The 17,586-nt window shown below is 43.4% G+C and overlaps 1 protein-coding gene across 1 annotated transcript in view; it reads right to left on the bottom strand.

Annotated features, from left to right (window-relative positions):
• Nucleotides 1-17,586, bottom strand: part of LOC144821639 (uncharacterized) — a 335,720-nt gene that overhangs the window by 234,590 nt on the left and 83,544 nt on the right. Inside the window, exon 8 of the mRNA XM_078678875.1 lies at nucleotides 413-518. Coding sequence (XP_078535001.1) covers nucleotides 413-518 — 106 coding nt within the window. The remainder of the gene's footprint in view (nucleotides 1-412; nucleotides 519-17,586) is intronic.

Raw genomic sequence — 17,586 nt, 5'->3', positions numbered from 1 at the left:
AAACTATGCAAATGTATTCATTTATTGGAGCGTACGGCTCTCAGACAATGTGCGATTTGGATATGGTCACTAGAAAGTCCAAATCATTGTCCTTGTCCCCCCCACCCACCCGAGAAATTTAGTATCTCCTTTGCCCCAGCTCACAATTACTCATTAGTCTTGTGCAGAAGGGGATGGGTGCTTTGAAGGGTTGGTGGCCGCACCTGTACCGCATGAGCCTGTGTTACCGCCCTGGTGTTGGCACCTTCCACAGCAAAATGTATATTACTTTCATACGTCTTAGTATAATATTGTTTACAAGGTCCTTTGTACTTTGATACATGTGCTCGGTTTTTCACATAGATCCCAGTGACTAGAATGATGTAAAAGGAAAATGTACCTTGAACCAATAACAGAACTATACATGATTTACCTCTGTCCCCGTTCTTCAGATTCACCCGTTTAAGATTATTGGTAAATTCTTGCATCAATGCAACCATCTTTCTTTCTTCTTCTAGTCTCTGTTGCTGAATAGAGTCCTGTTAGAGGTAAAGCAAAGCTTTCAGATCATTGTTTTAATTGCAAACTCGAATGGTTTCTCCAGTCACGGTCAAACTGGCATCAACAGTATTAAATGAAGTGATCTATAGAATGCTAGATTTCTACAATATTATTTCTTTGTTTCTTAACACTGGTGTACATGACATTTGTAGACATATATTCCACACAAATATATTTATATTTTAAATGTAGAGCAATATTTTCACCATTTTAAAAAAAAAAATCACCGTATTAAAAATAGAAAATACCAAAATGTCTCTCCTGTGAGGATATCTTGTGCATGATAACATCATCATGTCGATATGCTAAATTTGATAACATAATAGAGAGAACACTAAAACAGTCTCATATTTTGAATGCAGCTTTAAATTCTTCTGCTAGTTCCTGCCTCTGTCCTTGAGAGCTTGAGTGAGGTGTTAATTATTGTTTTTGTATACATTTTTCAGTTGTATTAAGAGCACTGCTACCTCAATGCCTTCCTGGTGCCAAGACGGTTTGTTCGCTGTAACGTAGCCATTTTTGTAGTTTTCTCCTAAAACTTAGTGGGCCCTGGGCAGGTATGTTGTAGGGAGAATGGGAGGTAGTTCCATAGGTTAAGAACCCCATGAGAAAACGACCTGTAACCCCACCAACTTTAATTTCTTTAATTTGGCACATGCAGAAAGACTGGTCTGAGGGTCCAATGTGAGCGCCTGCACAAAACTTTAAAGATTAGGATAAACAGCAACTGGAATGACAAGCTAGGCGTCCTGGCAACAGCTCCACGTAGTTATATCAAGGTCAAAGATCCCAAACCGTTGCATATGAAAAACAAACAGTGGGTTAATGGGCTTGCTGCACGGATTATGGACAGCACAATAAACGCTTTCATTTTATTCAGATTGTGGTTCTTTTTTTCACTGATTTATGAAAAAACATTTAGCCTTTTCCTAAATATAAAACCATAATGTAAGCAACATGCAGCATAATGTAGGTATACTTTATGAGGTCATTCCCAGGATTTTCTGCTGCCAAGTACACATTGAGTGAAAAATATCAGAACGTGTACCATGTTTCACCTTAGAATATTTCTATGCACACGCACACCCCCCCCCACACACACACACAAGCACAAACACACACACGCACATATGTTGTGCCTTATTCACAAAGCAGCAGACGCATATCTTCATCCAAATGAGTGTTAACTTAATGGCTCATACACCAAGTATGTTGGAAAAAGTGGTAGCACCACACCTAGAAAATACCAGTATCCAAAGTGAGGTATTTGCCCAGTTCGGTAAATAAATCTTATTCAATGTAATGGAGACAAAATGGGGAATTGTACGTGGAATTGGTGTTTATCAGACTAAGTTCAGCATGTATCGGACTTTTCCTGCACTTTTCTGTCATACATTTTGGCAGGTTGGACCTATTGAACATAGAGGAAAATTATGGGAGTAAGATGCCTATGGCAAAACTGAGACTTCTGATCTCTGAGTAAAGTAAACCCCTGTTTGTGAAGGGTTTGGAGTTTACTCCCAACCACAGAATCAGGGCCATTATCTGCAAGCAGGTCCTAATTCAAAAAAGAATCCAGATTGTTCTTATGGACGCTCCCTGGCAGAGCATTAGACTGTGGGCTCTGCATTCGGTCCATTATCTGTGTGTCTTTTGCTTTCTCGCCCTAAGTGCTCCAGGTATGCCCATACGTGTGCCCCGGGCTCACCAATCCACTGGATTAAAGCTAGCCTGGCTGATCAGTGATGTTACCCTGATGCTTGTTTCTGGTCCAGAGAGGACCTGGCCTGGCAGTTCGTGCTGGATTGTTCCCATAAGGGAGCAGGGTCAAGACTGATTTGTATATGGCTGGGTATAAATTGGAATGGCGTGGCGTGCAATAAAACAATGGATTTATCCTAGATCTGTGACTGAATGTTTGATTAATGCAGCATTTCGTCCATCATCAGTTCTTTTTGCAGTGGTGCAAGGGCAACCAATATATGAGGTTTAGGAATTTGTGGTTATCAGAAGTTTTGCAGCCGTCTTTAGTTTTTGATCCATTATGATGAGTACTCTTTCATTGGGCGTTCTTCAGAATATTCTTCTCCATCGATTTTCCCTTGTTACGTCACAGATTTTTTCAATAGTACCCCAATAAGCGTGGATCTTCAGGAGGGAGCATACGGGTGCATTTGTGCTGAGAGCAGTGCTGACTATTCATCAGAGATAACACATATTGAGGAGAGAAAGGTACACTCCTGGCACTGTTGGGCAGTGTACAAACAGACAGCATGCTCAGGATTTGCACCATTTAAAAGTCAAAGGGAAAATAGAGGTGGATCTGGCTACCCTGAAAACTCCCACTGTGATGCTTTTGAAAACCCTAGGTAGAGTCAGGTAATTGAAATTGGGCCTGAATTCCAAGAGAACCGACTATATAAGGGTCCATATGGCCTGGAAGGAAGTCCAATAATTCCAGATCATCTCATGATGAAGATGCTGATGAAACCTTTGGAGGGGCAGAGGCAGTGGATGTTCTGTTTTTCTCATGGAAAACCAAAGGAAATGAGCGTTGACAATAAAAGACACTCACCCCCAGTCAACTGATCTGGGTTTAATCCATCACCGTTCTTTAGCCCACTCTGCCACCCCAGTTCAGACATGGCCATATGCAAATCAGTCTGACCCTGTGCCTCATGGGAACAGTCCAGCCCGAACTGCCAAGCCATGCCTTCTCTGGACCGGAAACAAGCTACCGAGGACCGGTTTCTGGCATTTCAGCCTCTTCAGCCCGGCTTGCTTGAATCCAGTGGCAAAGTGATAATTTCAGACAATTTTATTGTGTGGGCACCCCCACTTTTTGCTAGTTTTATTTTTGTTTTTTGGATTCTGCACACTGGGGCACTGTTGTCCTTTGCCCCATGCATGTGCCCTGACCCCTAACAACATGTCAAATTAGATATACTCCTAAAAGACATACTTAACTTACCCATGAATCCATAGTATATGGCGCAAAGTGTAACCATGGCCTCTAAGTCAAATATCAATAGTGTACTGCAAAACTCATTGTGCTGCCACAATTTTGACAGTGCAAAACATAACTGCAGGCATACCACAGTGCACTGTTTTAGTGAGTTTTAAACTGCAAAATCAACCTGCCAAAATAACCTGTTTTGACAGGCCAAATCTTCCTTTTGAATAATAATAAGTTAACATTAAGGTGGCCTTAAATTCCCATAAGGCATGATATTTAAAATTAGGATATACACATTTAATGCTAAAAATGTCTTTACCGTCGCAAGGCCCCAAAAGCATTTTTCACTGCAGCAGGGTTAGCTGTTCCATAAGAAAGCACTGAAATAGATTTTTGAAGTAAATAACGTTACCTTGCCTAGGAACCAGCCTAAAAATGTTAAAATATTGATTAAAAACCCAACTCCATGATATAGTCAGATTTGCACTACATATTTTACAAAAGGTACTTTTAAAGAGTCACTTTTTATCTTAAGTGTCTAGAAGCCCATTTGTATAAGCTTCCAACTGTCACCCAGCAGTTGAATAGCTCATTGATGAGGTGTGAACTGACACTCAGAGCTGAGACATAGGTAGAATTACCTAACACCTGGTCCTGCCCCCATCTTTTGTCGTTCTAGTCAGCCAGACACCACTACAAGTGAGGAACAGGTTTTGAATGACCACAGAAGAGGGGTTGCTCGTTTCCTCGACCACACCTCTAGGGTGGGCACAGGATCTCAACACAGGGAAAGAAAGGTTCTCTTATTGGTAAGGGAGGGGGTAGAGTCAACTCCATAACCAGACTAGTGACAGGCATAAATGTGGCACCACTGTACACCCTCTTCAAAACACTATTGGACCTGTGAAGACAGAAGAAGGGCTGCACCTGCTGTTCATACCTGTAAGGAGACCCCTAAGGGCTGAACCTGCTCCCACATGTGCCCAGGACAAAGAAATTGACTCCAAGAGTAAGTTGGCTGACCGTTGTTCAGCTGTAGTGACACCAAACCTATAAGAAGCCCACTTTCCTGCAAGAGCCAAGTAGACCAGTTCCAACTGTGCCTGCAGTGGGACCCTGTGGTGTTTTCTGATTAAGTGACTCTTGACTCCCAAGTGCTGTTACTGAGGTTCTGGGGCCCTTGGCTGTTTCAAAGCATACTCTTTCTAACATCCTGAAAATCCTGAGACTTAAAAACATTTTGACTCCAAAGATCTCAGGAGGACTGGGTCAAACCTTCTTAGTGAATCTGACCAAGATTCATTTCCACTGGGCCAAAGATTCAGGTTGCTTCCACTCAGCGGTTTTCCGTAGCAGCAAATCAATCTTAGCAGGACGTTGCAGAGATGCTATCCAGTCTCACTGAGCCCTGTTCGGCTAAAGTTTTCAGCCTTGCCCAGCTCTAGGAATCCAAGTCCAAAAAAGTGACTAAGTCTGAAGGTAGAAATCTCCACCAAGCAAAGGCAGCAAAAGTATCCCACCGGCGAGGGACCTTCCTTGGGCATGAATTTTGAATTTCTCCCACTTTGAGCTTACCCACAAAAAGTTAACAGCTTCACTGGGACATCGTCTGATGGCTATCCTTACCATAACCTGCTGCTTTGCCCCACTGAGAATTTTGGAATTCCATTTCAGAGAATTCTAAACAGGACAAACCTGGTTTCTGTATCTGACCCTCACTCCACCCCGGTCGGCCTTTAATCACATGTAGGTTATGGTCAAGCGCAACTGGTTGCGCTTCATTCTTTTTAGCCCTATTTTTATTTAGAAATTCATATCTCTGGTTCCCCTTATTGGAGTTTTGTTGGTTTGGCGTCCTTTTGTTCATCAGAGTATATACTCCAGTTTTACAGATTGGAGTGGGACTTTAATTGTGTTTAACTGTTTTTGTACTTCTTAACGCTTTACACATTTTCGTAAGTTAAGCCTGTCTGTTCTGTGCCATAGCTACCAGCGTTGGAGCTCAGGTTTAAATTACTCAAACCTTTACTGGACTGAACAAGAACAGTGTCATTAGTATTGTAGAGGACCACAATTCAAAGCGATTAATAATCCATTTTCTCACAGGCATTTTACTTTTGTTTTTCAGAATCAAATTCTGCTTTTGGATTTGTTTATGAAAAAACAAAATGAGTTGGACTGAGCCTCCATGACTTGGAGGTCCTGTTGCCATTGCACTTTCAGCCAAAACACCCCACCATAGAGGTGGGGAACTCTAATAAGGCCCATAGTCTTTCATCATCTTAAAGTTAATTAAATGAGCACCATTGATTTAACATACAAATAATCAATGTAATTTCTGTGTTACATTTTGTGACTTCTTTTACATTCATTTAGTGTTTTTCAATCAAGGGAAGTCAAAACTGAGCAGCTAAAATTTCGACTTGAAAATGTGTTTTTAATGACATTTTTATTTTGATATATCTTTAGGAATTTTTGTAATTTTTAATAACTGACGGTAAAGGGAAGGCTCATTTTGAACTCAACTAGAAAGGCTAGTAAATCTTGAACTCAATGAGAAAGTCTAGAGAATGAAAGATGTGTGGCTGCTGAAGTATTTTTACTCGGGGCTACCAGGTGACAATTCCACATCTCCTGTGACAATACTGCATTTATGCGACCTAATTAAATCTCCTTTCGCAATCAGTACTTTTGTTATACCAGGAATCCCCGGTGTATCAGATACCGTGTACCAGGGAAAATAACTATCCTCAATATTTTTCTCTACAAGATGTTTCTCTGTCTTTGCCTCTCTCTCTTTCTCTGCATCCCCCCTAACTGATTTAATCTAATACAGAGCAATGGTTCCATGAGGTTCAAGCTCATTACAGCCAGCTATATGGCATTAAATCTTCTTGGTAGAGGAGCTTACATTAGCTTCAGAGAGTGTATCTTTAAATTATAGCCTGGCCTGTAACACTCTTCGATCCCGGAACGATGGGTATGTGGCCTAACACTTTCTCTTGAGCAGAGCACCATTACCTTAAAGCTAATTTTGTGTTTAGTAAAGAGTTCTCTATACATACATACTGCTAGTTTACTTATCTTTGCCAGAAGTGTGGGCATCATTACAATTGAGTGTGCTCCCTTTTTTATTTCTTTTAAACTTTATTTAGCATTTTGTTAAAGACAAAATAGAGCACTGAGTTCAATTGCACGATACATAGGGTACAATCTCAATGTATTGGGTACAACATTTTCTTTACATCACAGCAGGTCAATCAATTGCGTGTAACAATGTATACGATTTATACCAAAACCCTTCTGAGTGCCCCCCCAGTCCACAGTCCAGTAGTACATTGTTATTTTTCCTTCCGTGCGGTTCATACAAGAAGAGCGAAGGGACTACCCTACAAGAGCGGGCAGAGCATGTAAACACCCATTGACATGTACAGTGTGACCCTTTAGCCCACCGCAGTCGGCACAGTACCCCGCTCCTGTTGGGTGGGGTGGTCTAACTGTTGTTGCAAAAGGAAAGATCTGAAGGGACCCCTGATGTCCTTTGGTCTGGAGGAAGGAGGGATGGTGCCAGCATACAGGTCGCTTTTCATAGCGCAGGTTGCTAAGCTTTGTATCCAGCTGCGTACCGTCGGAGCTCTTTTGCCGCCCCAGTGGATTGCTACTTCTCTTTTAGCCAGGAGGAGAGAGATGGCAGCAAATCTGCGAGTTTTAGGGGGGAGCTGGACCACATATCCCAAGAGGGCAATCTCAGGCAAGGGCTCAATCGGAGTCTGTATCATTTTACTTAAAGTTTTGTGTACTTCAATCCAAAAGGCGTGGATGTGTGGGCACCTCCAGGCAAGGTGTGCGAAGCCTGCCTGAGGGGATTGGCACCGCTGACAGCAATGTGGCCTGCCGGGGTCTCTACATAGAAACTTGAAGTGGATCAATTTATGTCTGCTATTAAGAGATACCATATTAGTAACCTTGCAGCCGGCCGTCCATTGCTCATCAGTGATAGGGTTGCCTAAGTCTTATTCCCAAGCGTTACGCAGTCATTCATCATCCACTGGGGACTAGGTCGGCACATGCCTTATATAATTGGGATACAAGATGGATCCCTTTACTACTACCTATCACCATTATAAGGAGGGGGAATGAGGGAGGTTCTAGGGGGTAGTCTGGGATCTGAGCCTTCAGAGCGGAGCGCAACCTAGCTAACACAAATCTGTCCATAAATGTGGTATCAGAGAATGTGGATATATCATCTGGGTCAAATATGTGGCCCGAGGAAATAGATCCTCCATTGTGCTAATGTTAAATTTAGTGCATGTCCTTCGAACCAACTTTTCGCCTGTTATGGGTAGCAGTCTGTCGTTTGGGAGTGGGAGGGATGAAGAGTATAGTGTCTGAGTGCCCGTAATACGACCCAGTTTAGCCCATGCCCAACTAGTGGTGGTGTGGTGTTGGGTTCAAATCAGGCCTACATACTCTGCTAAACTCTCGAACCCCTTAGTATAGAAGTTGGCACGGACACTGGAAAAGGTAAAAGACAAGTTTATTAAGACCCCATGGGGTGGTGATACATTCCTACAGCACCCTTCGGCAATGTAAGAAGTAGCACACCGAACATCGGTGCGCGACCTCTTTTATATAGTTTAATAGCAATAAAAAGATAGGCGGTTACAAGTTACACATTTTAGGTACATATAACGTCATTTTTGGAACACAGCCAGCACGTGGGAGGAGTTCAACGGCACTGGTCATTTAGTGTGAACATTCCTAAAGAGTGACCAGTTGATGCATAGTGCGCATGTGCGCTTGACCAGTACTAAAAATAGCCTGTTGCCGAGCAGAATAGTGACCATGGGTATCGAGAAAGGACGAAAGGGCACACTGACCACGAGGCAGCGTGTTCATAGGAAACGGAAGTCAGAGGGATTCAAAATGGCCCCCGTTCGTTTTGGTCAAGTTAACAGAAAATAACCGTGTAGCTGTGCTAAACGCTAACTCAGGAGCTGCCAAAACACGACAGACGGCCCTTTTAGCGTTTAGCAAAAGCTACCTCATAGTGGACGTAGTCAGAATGTTCATCCTCAATGTTAATAGCCATTATTTTCAATACTTCATCATTGATCAGTTTCTCTTGCTTATCAATAGCTCGTTTGGACGGAATACAGGCTGTGACACATACAGAACATAATGTAGGGCCACATTGAATACATAGACAAAGGAAAAATAGTACTCCAATAAAAACACAGAGAATCGTTAATAATTTCCAACCCCAAGTACTAAGCAGGGTCCAGAACCAACCAGAAAAGGTCCATGTTCCATTTTCTGGGTGGATCTCAGCAGCTATCTTATGTAATTTTGTAATCGAATCATATACAGAAGGTGAGTTGTCTGGTACGTACACGCAACAACTACTTCCGATGACGCGGCATGCTCCACCTCTATCAGCTAGTATCACATCTAGAACCATTCGATTCTGGAGCGCCACAATTCTGGTAATTTGCAATTCCTCAGTAATATTCCCTAAAGCGGAGGCAGTTTCGTTAGCGACTGCTTCCACCACACGCGTAAGCCGCCTTATCCTCCTGCTATTCAGTGCAGCTCCTACGAATGAGAATAACCCCAAATTGAAATCTACATATTGTTGTAAAGTGGTATCAGTCTGGTCTATTTCATCAAGATCTACTGTTCGTTTGACCCTGTTTAGTATGAAATCATGGTACAGAACGTAATCATTGTGGTACATGGGAGGAGCAATAAATACAGGTGGTAATACAAAAGCTATATAACACGTTCCCAACCATCCCAATGGTAGACGATGGTATCCCTTATTTCCACAAATGAAATATGTGTTATGTGAAGCTACAAATGCAATTCCACTTGGTGTATCAAAGTTAAGTGTAATATTACATTCACTGCGGCCTACAGGGATTGTACCTTTATTTCTAATACACAAATCTGCTTTTGTATCAATGACTGTTATCATATGCGAGCTCGTCACATTTATAAGTCTTTGATTCGTATATACACGAGGTGTAGAAACATTGTCCGGACGGTACTCTTCCCATTCAAACTTAGTTCCTTCAGCGTGTGGATAGCCGTCTTTGTCGTTATAACATATTTTATTCAACCGAAAAAGTAGTCCACCTTTCGTTGGCCATCGCAGAGTAAAAAGAAGAGTGTACCAAGCATGACAAGAACCATTATGAGAAAACGGGAGAGGAATGAGTGGTGTTCCTCCCTTCTTCTGATGTCCGGGCAACATTCCACATACCCAACAATTGGACGTGTTGGTCATGTTATGAGTATGATGCAAAATCTTAATAAAGCTGTTATTCAAATAAGTCTGCCTATGTCTTTCTTCGTGAAAAGGCAGAGTGAAATGAAAATGTTCAGATGGACTTGGAGTGGTGGGCAGCAAATGTTCTCGTACAGGAAACAACAGTTCTATAGTCCAAGCTAATACTGCGATCACCACTACGGTCAAGACAAACAAAACAACACCAAGAATTCTCCCTCTTCGTGTCGAAGGAGATGCCATAGTTCACAAAACAATACTCTTCAAGAAAACAACACTAAGCGGGAAAAATAAAAACGATGGTTCTGAACCGAGGCTGCCGTTGATTTGTTCTCCGGGATTCAAGACGGGTGTCGCTACACTGGGCAGAACTGATCCCCCCCCCTTGATATTCCCGGCTTCCGTTTCACAAACCTCAGAGCGGTTACCAACCAGTTTCAAAAACACAAAAGGAATCTTATTTCCTGGGGCGTAGATTGTACTTCACTTTATCAGAAACAACGTGGTCCGGGAAGGCTCCCTCCAATTCATCAGGCGTGACAGCTGGGCTCTTTTCTGTATCCAAAATCTTTCTGTAGTCGGATAGCACCACAGGGCTCACCAGATCCGGAGAGACACGTCGGCAGTGCGTTGAATGTATCCACCGCTTCTTGTTAGTGACTCTCACAGCAGTTCGCGTAGCCAGCAGCACTTGCTCAGGGCCATGCCATCTCGGTTCCAAACTGCTGGATCGTTCAAATACTTTGACCATCACGTGGTCCCCAGGGCGGAGATCGTGAGTCTCACCAGTGGAGTTATCAGGGAGCGCCTCTCGAACCTGTTGATGGATAGAAAGCAAATCATTTGTTAATCGTGCCAGATAATCGTTCATCATTATACAAGGCATATCATGTATCAAACGAGGTTTTGGAACTCCCCAAATATTCATAGGCCTTCCAAACACCACTTCGTAGGGTGTGAGGCCAGATCGAGAATGTGGCACTGACCGAATGGACAGCAATGCCAGAGGCAAAGCGTCCGGCCATTTCAGAGATGTAGATGCCACTATCTTTGCTAGCTTCAGCTTCAGAGTTGCATTGTATCGTTCTACTAAACCTGCTGATTGCGGATGAAAGACAGCATGGAATCGTTGCTTGATTCCCAATCCTTTCAGGACGTATTCCACTACTTTTCCAATGAAATGAGGGCCATTATCACTCCACATAAGTTTACAAACACCGTAGCGCGGGAAGTACTCCTTGAGTAACACCTTAGCTGTTGTCAATGCTGTATTGTCTTTCGTAGGGTAAGCCTCAATCCATTTGCTGAAGGCACACACCACCACTAGAACATACTTGAGATTATTACAGCGTTCCAGCTGGATGTAATCCATTTGTAGTACTTCGAATGGTGCAGTAGGTGGAACAATCCCTCCTTTAGGAGTATGAGTCCCTTGTCCAGGATTGTGCTGCAAACATATCAGACAGGTCTGCACTACTCTCTTAGCCGTGCTAGCAATGTCAGCATTTTCCCAAACTCGTGTAAGCAATTTAGTAATTGCGAGAGCTCCAATGTGTGCCAGCCCGTGTGTCATTTGCACCATTGTTTGTAAATAGGCCATGGGTAGTTTCCACCTCTCCATATCTTTACTACGCCAGCAACCCTCATCATCCAATACTCCTTCAGTGGCCCATTTCATACGTTCTGCCTCAGATGCTGACTTCTGTATATCTAGTATTTCTTCTCTAGCATCATGCCACCGCTCAGCTTGTGACTTCACCACATACATGGGGAAATTATTTTGCAGCATAGCGGTCTCTCTCGCAATGCGGTCTGCGAAAGCATTGCCTTGCCCTATTTTGTCCGTCACCTTTTTGTGTGCACTACACTTGACTATTGCAACTTTCTTTGGGCATAACAGTGCATTCAGGAGATCGCGTACCAACTCTCCATGCATGATGTGTACTCCGTGTGAAGTCAGGAATCCTCGTTCCTTCCAAAGTAGGCCAAAATCATGCACTACTCCAAAAGCGTAACGACTATCCGTGTAAATGTTCACACATAGCTCAGCACTTAACTCACATGCTTTCGTTAAGGCTATCAATTCAGCTGCTTGAGCCGATTTCTGGGGTATTCGTGCTGCTTCTACCACGGTCTTAAGTGTCGTGATCGCATAAGCTGCGGAAGTCGTACCATCTGGTAACCTCACACACGATCCATCAACCCACAGTTCCCCATCTACATCTGGAAATGGCGTATCCTGTAAATCGATACGACCCTTTGTCTGTTCCTCAGTCAGAAAAACACAATCATGTTGTTCTTCCTTCTGGGTCTCAGCAACAGGATCCGGCAGTAAAGTAGCAGGATTTAGTGTCGCACATCGCTTTAGTGTGATGTGCGGCGCCAACAATGTTAGCTCATATCCTGTCAAACGGGCACTGGTTAGATGCTGCGTTTTTGTTTGATTCAGTAACGCATCTACCGCATGGGGAACTAGCACCAACAATTTGTGTGACAAAACTATTCCCTCACTTTGTCGTATCGCAACTGCTGTTGCTGCAACTGCTCGAAAACATCCAGGCAATCCTCGAGCCACAGGGTCGAGTACCGCCGAGAAGTATGCACAAGGCCTCTGTTTGTCTCCGTGTGTCTGCACTAACATTGACAATGCGCACCCATCCTTCTCGTGTACATATAATGTAAAGATCTTCGTGTAATCAGGTGTACCCAACACTGGTGCAGAACAAAGAGTTTGTCTCAATTGCTCAAAAGCATTCTGACATTCATCCGTCCATTCAATGGGAATCGGTGTATCTTTAGACAACAATGCCAACAATGGTTTAACGATATGTGAAAAACCCAATATCCATTGCCTACAAAAAGACGTCAAACCTATAAAGGCGCGAACATCCTTCTGAGTGCGAGGGACTGGAGTATCTAGGATTGCTTGAATTCGATCTGGTGTCAATGCACGGCCCTCCTTACACAAAAGATGACCGAGGTAGGTCACCTTTGGTCTACAATATTGTAGCTTTTTCTTCGAAACTTTATGATTATGTTTGGCCAGGAAGGAAAGCAAAGAAAAGGTACTCTTCTCACATTGTTCTGGCGTGTCTGCAGCAAGTAAGATATCATCTACATATTGAATGAGAACCACTCCCTCTTGTAAGTCAAAGGAATCAAGCTGTCTTTTTAATGCCTGACTATAAATGCTAGGACTTTCAGTATAGCCTTGAGGAATTCGACAGAATCTGTACGATTTATTATTTAATGTAAAGCCGAATAGATATCGACTGTCAGGATGTACAGGGATCGAAAAGAAGGCATTCTTCAAATCGATGACTGTAAAAGTAGTTGCCGTCGATGGAACCAACGTAAGCAACGTGGTGATGTCAGACACCACCGGGTACTGAGGCACTACTATCTTGTTTATTTCCCTCAAATCAATAATGAAACGGTAAACCTTAGCATCTGTATCTCTTTTAAGAATCGGTAAAATTGGGCTATTGCAAACATTGTAGGGGACTTCCTCAACTACTCCTGCCAAAATCAAATCGTTCACAATGTGCATCAAAGCAAGTTCTCCTTCTCTGGAAATCTTATATTGTGGGACACGTGGTAGAGATACTCCCTCCTTTACAGTAATACGTACTGGAGGGATTAACATCTGCCCCACATCCGTGTCAGAAGTGGCCCACAGCGTGTTTGGTAAGGAGGCCAATACTTCAGATTCATGGAGAAAACACACTCGCTCAAAGTCTGGGTAATTCTCATTCAACACAACTCGCACTCCTTCTGGGGCACAGCGAATAGTAGCTCGAAAGTGTTTTAACATATCGAGTCCAATAATATTATCTGGTGTATTTGGAGACAACAAAAAGGGACATGGGGCAGCAAATTTATTAACATGAAATGCAACTGGTTGAGACAATGGGCTAGAAGTAGGCGTTCCATCGAACCCTATTGCTGTAATTACCTCGCCAGACAGGGGAGCCCTTGGAACCAAGTATTTGGACAAAGCGCTACGAGTAGCTCCTGTATCGACCAGAAATTGATCAGTGGAACCCAGAACATGTGCTTCTATGTATGGACCCCTTTGATCAACTGGTACCTCAACCGATTCCACACCCCGTCCTACGCAATCCTATGCATAATGCTCATCCCGTGGTTCAGCAGGACCACCCTCATTTATCTGATATTGATTGCGGTTATCAAACGTATTATAATCAGACTGACCACGACCCCTTGCTCCATATCCTCCACGATCATTCGTACCATAGCCTCCTCGATCATTCGTGCCATAACCTCCTCTTGACCCTCCATAATAATTCCTAGACCTTCCACTTCCTCGACCCCTCAAATTACGCTGCTCTCGAAACACCGGACAGTCTGCAATCCAATGCCCAAACTGTTTGCAGTATGCACATTGATTCACAGAAATGTCAGAACGAGGGGGAGGAGCATTACTGTATGATCCTCGCCCTCCTCTGTTATTTCCTCTCGTAGCCTGAACCTGGGCTAACATTACCTTCGTCTTCAAATCCTTTGCTTTCTTTTCACTACTTTCTTTTGCCTCTAATTCCTGTCTTTCATAATATTGAGCCATAGTCAATAAAGAAGCAGGGGTTGCTGTGGTCCATGAACTTTCACTCGCTTTCAATCGTTTCGCAATCTCCGGTAGGAGATTAGCCACATACTTATCAACGAACAAATGCCTGCCAGTATCTTCTGTCAATAATTGACCACTGTAATCATGGAACGCTTCCTCGAAGCGAGAGAAAAAATCGGAAACTGATTCATCCGCTTTCTGCTTACAAGAGGCTAATATAGTCCAATCAATCTTTTTAGCGGGAGCAAGAGTCTTTAGTTTTGTTAGTATGGCCCCTGGAAGGTCTAATATTAATTGACACGGCTTACATGCTGGTTCTCTATCTAAATCAGCCTGAACAAGATCTTTCCAAGTGGCCCCGAGAGTCGTGAGGTCATCAAACCTACGAATCGCTCTCCACATATCAGGGGGCAATATCAACCCGAAAAATAGATCAATATCAACTAACGTCATGATACATGAAAAAATTGCACTTTCAACATTTTCATAAAAAGCCGCAGGGTTTTTACGGGGATCAGGTAAAGCATTCTTAAGCGCCATGACATCTGCTCTATTCCAAGGCGTATAAACCCAATTATATACAAAATACCCTTTCGCGTCTTTGGATCTTTTATCATCATCTGTGCCATCCCCTTTATGAGGGACATATAAAGGCGCAGCTTCTCGCATAGGTCTAACATTAATCGCAGCGATCTTATCTGTTTCAAAGATAGGGCATTCTTTGGATATCCCCGTCGCTCCGGACGTAGACGAATTCTTCGACTTTTCCAACTCCCGTAGTCGTGTCGCCTCATTACGCAGTTCAATCAAACGCTTGAAGAAGTCGTCCGCATCTGAAAGAACAAAAAGACCTTTACGAAAATTCTCACGACCCTTGGATATCTCCTTTGGTTCTAACTCGAGAGAATATTTTCTATACCGCTCAACAACTTCATCTCCAAAATGATCTAAAAAATACAGTCGTTCCTTATCAGGCCACTGTTCCATTTGTTCAGTAACGTCAGAAACAGTAACAGTATTAATATTTAGTTTTCGTGCAAATGAACGTAATTCCGCAGCTCGTTCCGCATGTAACCTGGTACGCTGTGTTCGATCACTATCCTCGTCCGAGTCCTCGTTCGGAGCCGTAGGTACGACGTACGGAGGCGGACAACGATCTAGTAATGAAAAATCATCTGTTTCATTAGTAAGGACTGGATAAAGAGGACGCCTGATAGGGAATTGACCATTAACCTGTAAATTGCGTTCTCGTCTCTCCCTCACTTTCTTTTCCTGTAATTCCTTCTCCTGTAGCTGTAAAGCTTTGTCATGTGCAGCCTTCCGCTGCACTTTCTCCGCCAAGGCTTCCTCACGCTTCGCTCGTTCACGCACCTCTTTCTCCCACATACGCACACAATCAAACATATCTTGTCTAGACCTTCGCTGAAACAAACACTGCTCTACATACTGTACCTTTCGAAGGTCAAACGACCCATATAGCGGCCACTGTAATTCACGATCAGTCTTAGTATACTTATGCCATAATGTACTATACATTATAGGTGGAATACCGAATTTGACATACATTTCACGATTTGGAGTCCCCTCTGGGGGAGCCGGCTGCTTTTCACTTAATCGATAATTGGTACCATTTTCAGAACAGCACATCCTACGGAGTGTGCTAAAAACAGGCATGTTCCAAAAAGTACCACGAAAATGTGATACTACAAAAATGTCACCTAACGCGGTGTACCGTTCAAATCAAATAAATCAGAGAAATATCCCTACATGCCTGCCTATGTGAGGTGCACTTCACATATTCAAATTCAAATTCAAAGATTCAAAACGTCAGCTAACAAATTTCAAATTCAAATTCAAAGTTTCAAAAAGCCACAGTAAGTGTCAGTAGACTACCTGACCGCTCAAAAGCTTACCAAATATTTTCAAACGTCCAAAGTCCAACTGCCAAGTTCTGTGGTCAAATCAGCCAAAACGGCACATCACGACAATCCAAGATCAGAATCTCAGTCGAGGACCGGCGCCACCTGGAAGGTCAGATCGGAAGGAAGGGAAAACACACCGTGGGTGCCAAGACTCGGGTCACTCAGTGGCAGCGTACGCGTCCATGGCGAGTTTCCTGACCTTCGTCACGACCTCTCCTTCGGGCATCCGAGTCGCCGATGAGTCCCTTCGTGGTCGCCAATTGTGGTGTTGGGTTCAAATCAGGCCTACATACTCTGCTAAACTCTCGAACCCCTTAGTATAGAAGTTGGCACGGACACTGGAAAAGGTAAAAGACAAGTTTATTAAGACCCCATGGGGTGGTGATACATTCCTACAGCACCCTTCGGCAATGTAAGAAGTAGCACACCGAACATCGGTGCGCGACCTCTTTTATATAGTTTAATAGCAATAAAAAGATAGGCGGTTACAAGTTACACATTTTAGGTACATATAAGGTCATTTTTGGAACACAGCCAGCACGTGGGAGGAGTTCAACGGCACTGGTCATTTAGTGTGAACATTCCTAAAGAGTGACCAGTTGATGCATAGTGCGCATGTGCGCTTGACCAGTACTAAAAATAGCCTGTTGCCGAGCAGAATAGTGACCATGGGTATCGAGAAAGGACGAAAGGGCACACTGACCACGAGGCAGCGTGTTCATAGGAAACGGAAGTCAGAGGGATTCAAAATGGCCCCCGTTCGTTTTGGTCAAGTTAACAGAAAATAACCGTGTAGCTGTGCTAAACGCTAACTCAGGAGCTGCCAAAACACGACAGTGGAGACCGGTTGTATATCTTTGGGATCTTTAGGGATACCTGAGGGCAACACGGTGGCTAAAGTATTCGGTAGAACGAAGTCTGACTCTGGGCGCAGGAAGGTAATCCTAGCGTCTGGGTGGTACCACGTCTGCGCGAAGCTACATTGTGCTGCCAAAAGTACAATTGTAGATCAGGGACCCCATATCCTCCTCTATCACAGGGGAGCGTCATTATCTGCCAGTGTATCCTGGGTGTCTTGTTGCACCATACTAGCCTGATTAAGTGTGATTGCAGAGTGTTGAAAAATTTGTTCATAAGGGGGATTGGTATGTTGTGAAATAAATATAAAAACTTCGGAAGTACAATCATTTTAATAAGGGCAACCCGCCCCGCCATGGAGAGTGGGAGTCTGAGCCAGGAGTCTATTTGCGCCTCAAGTTTGGAGATTGCTACTCCATAGTTGCGTTGTATA

The sequence above is a fragment of the Lissotriton helveticus genome, chromosome 2_2 (assembly GCF_964261635.1).
Source record: "Lissotriton helveticus chromosome 2_2, aLisHel1.1, whole genome shotgun sequence".
Taxonomy (NCBI): domain Eukaryota; kingdom Metazoa; phylum Chordata; class Amphibia; order Caudata; family Salamandridae; genus Lissotriton; species Lissotriton helveticus.
The sequence above is the reverse complement of the archived record's forward strand: the minus strand, read 5'-3'. Positions and strand labels throughout refer to the sequence as shown.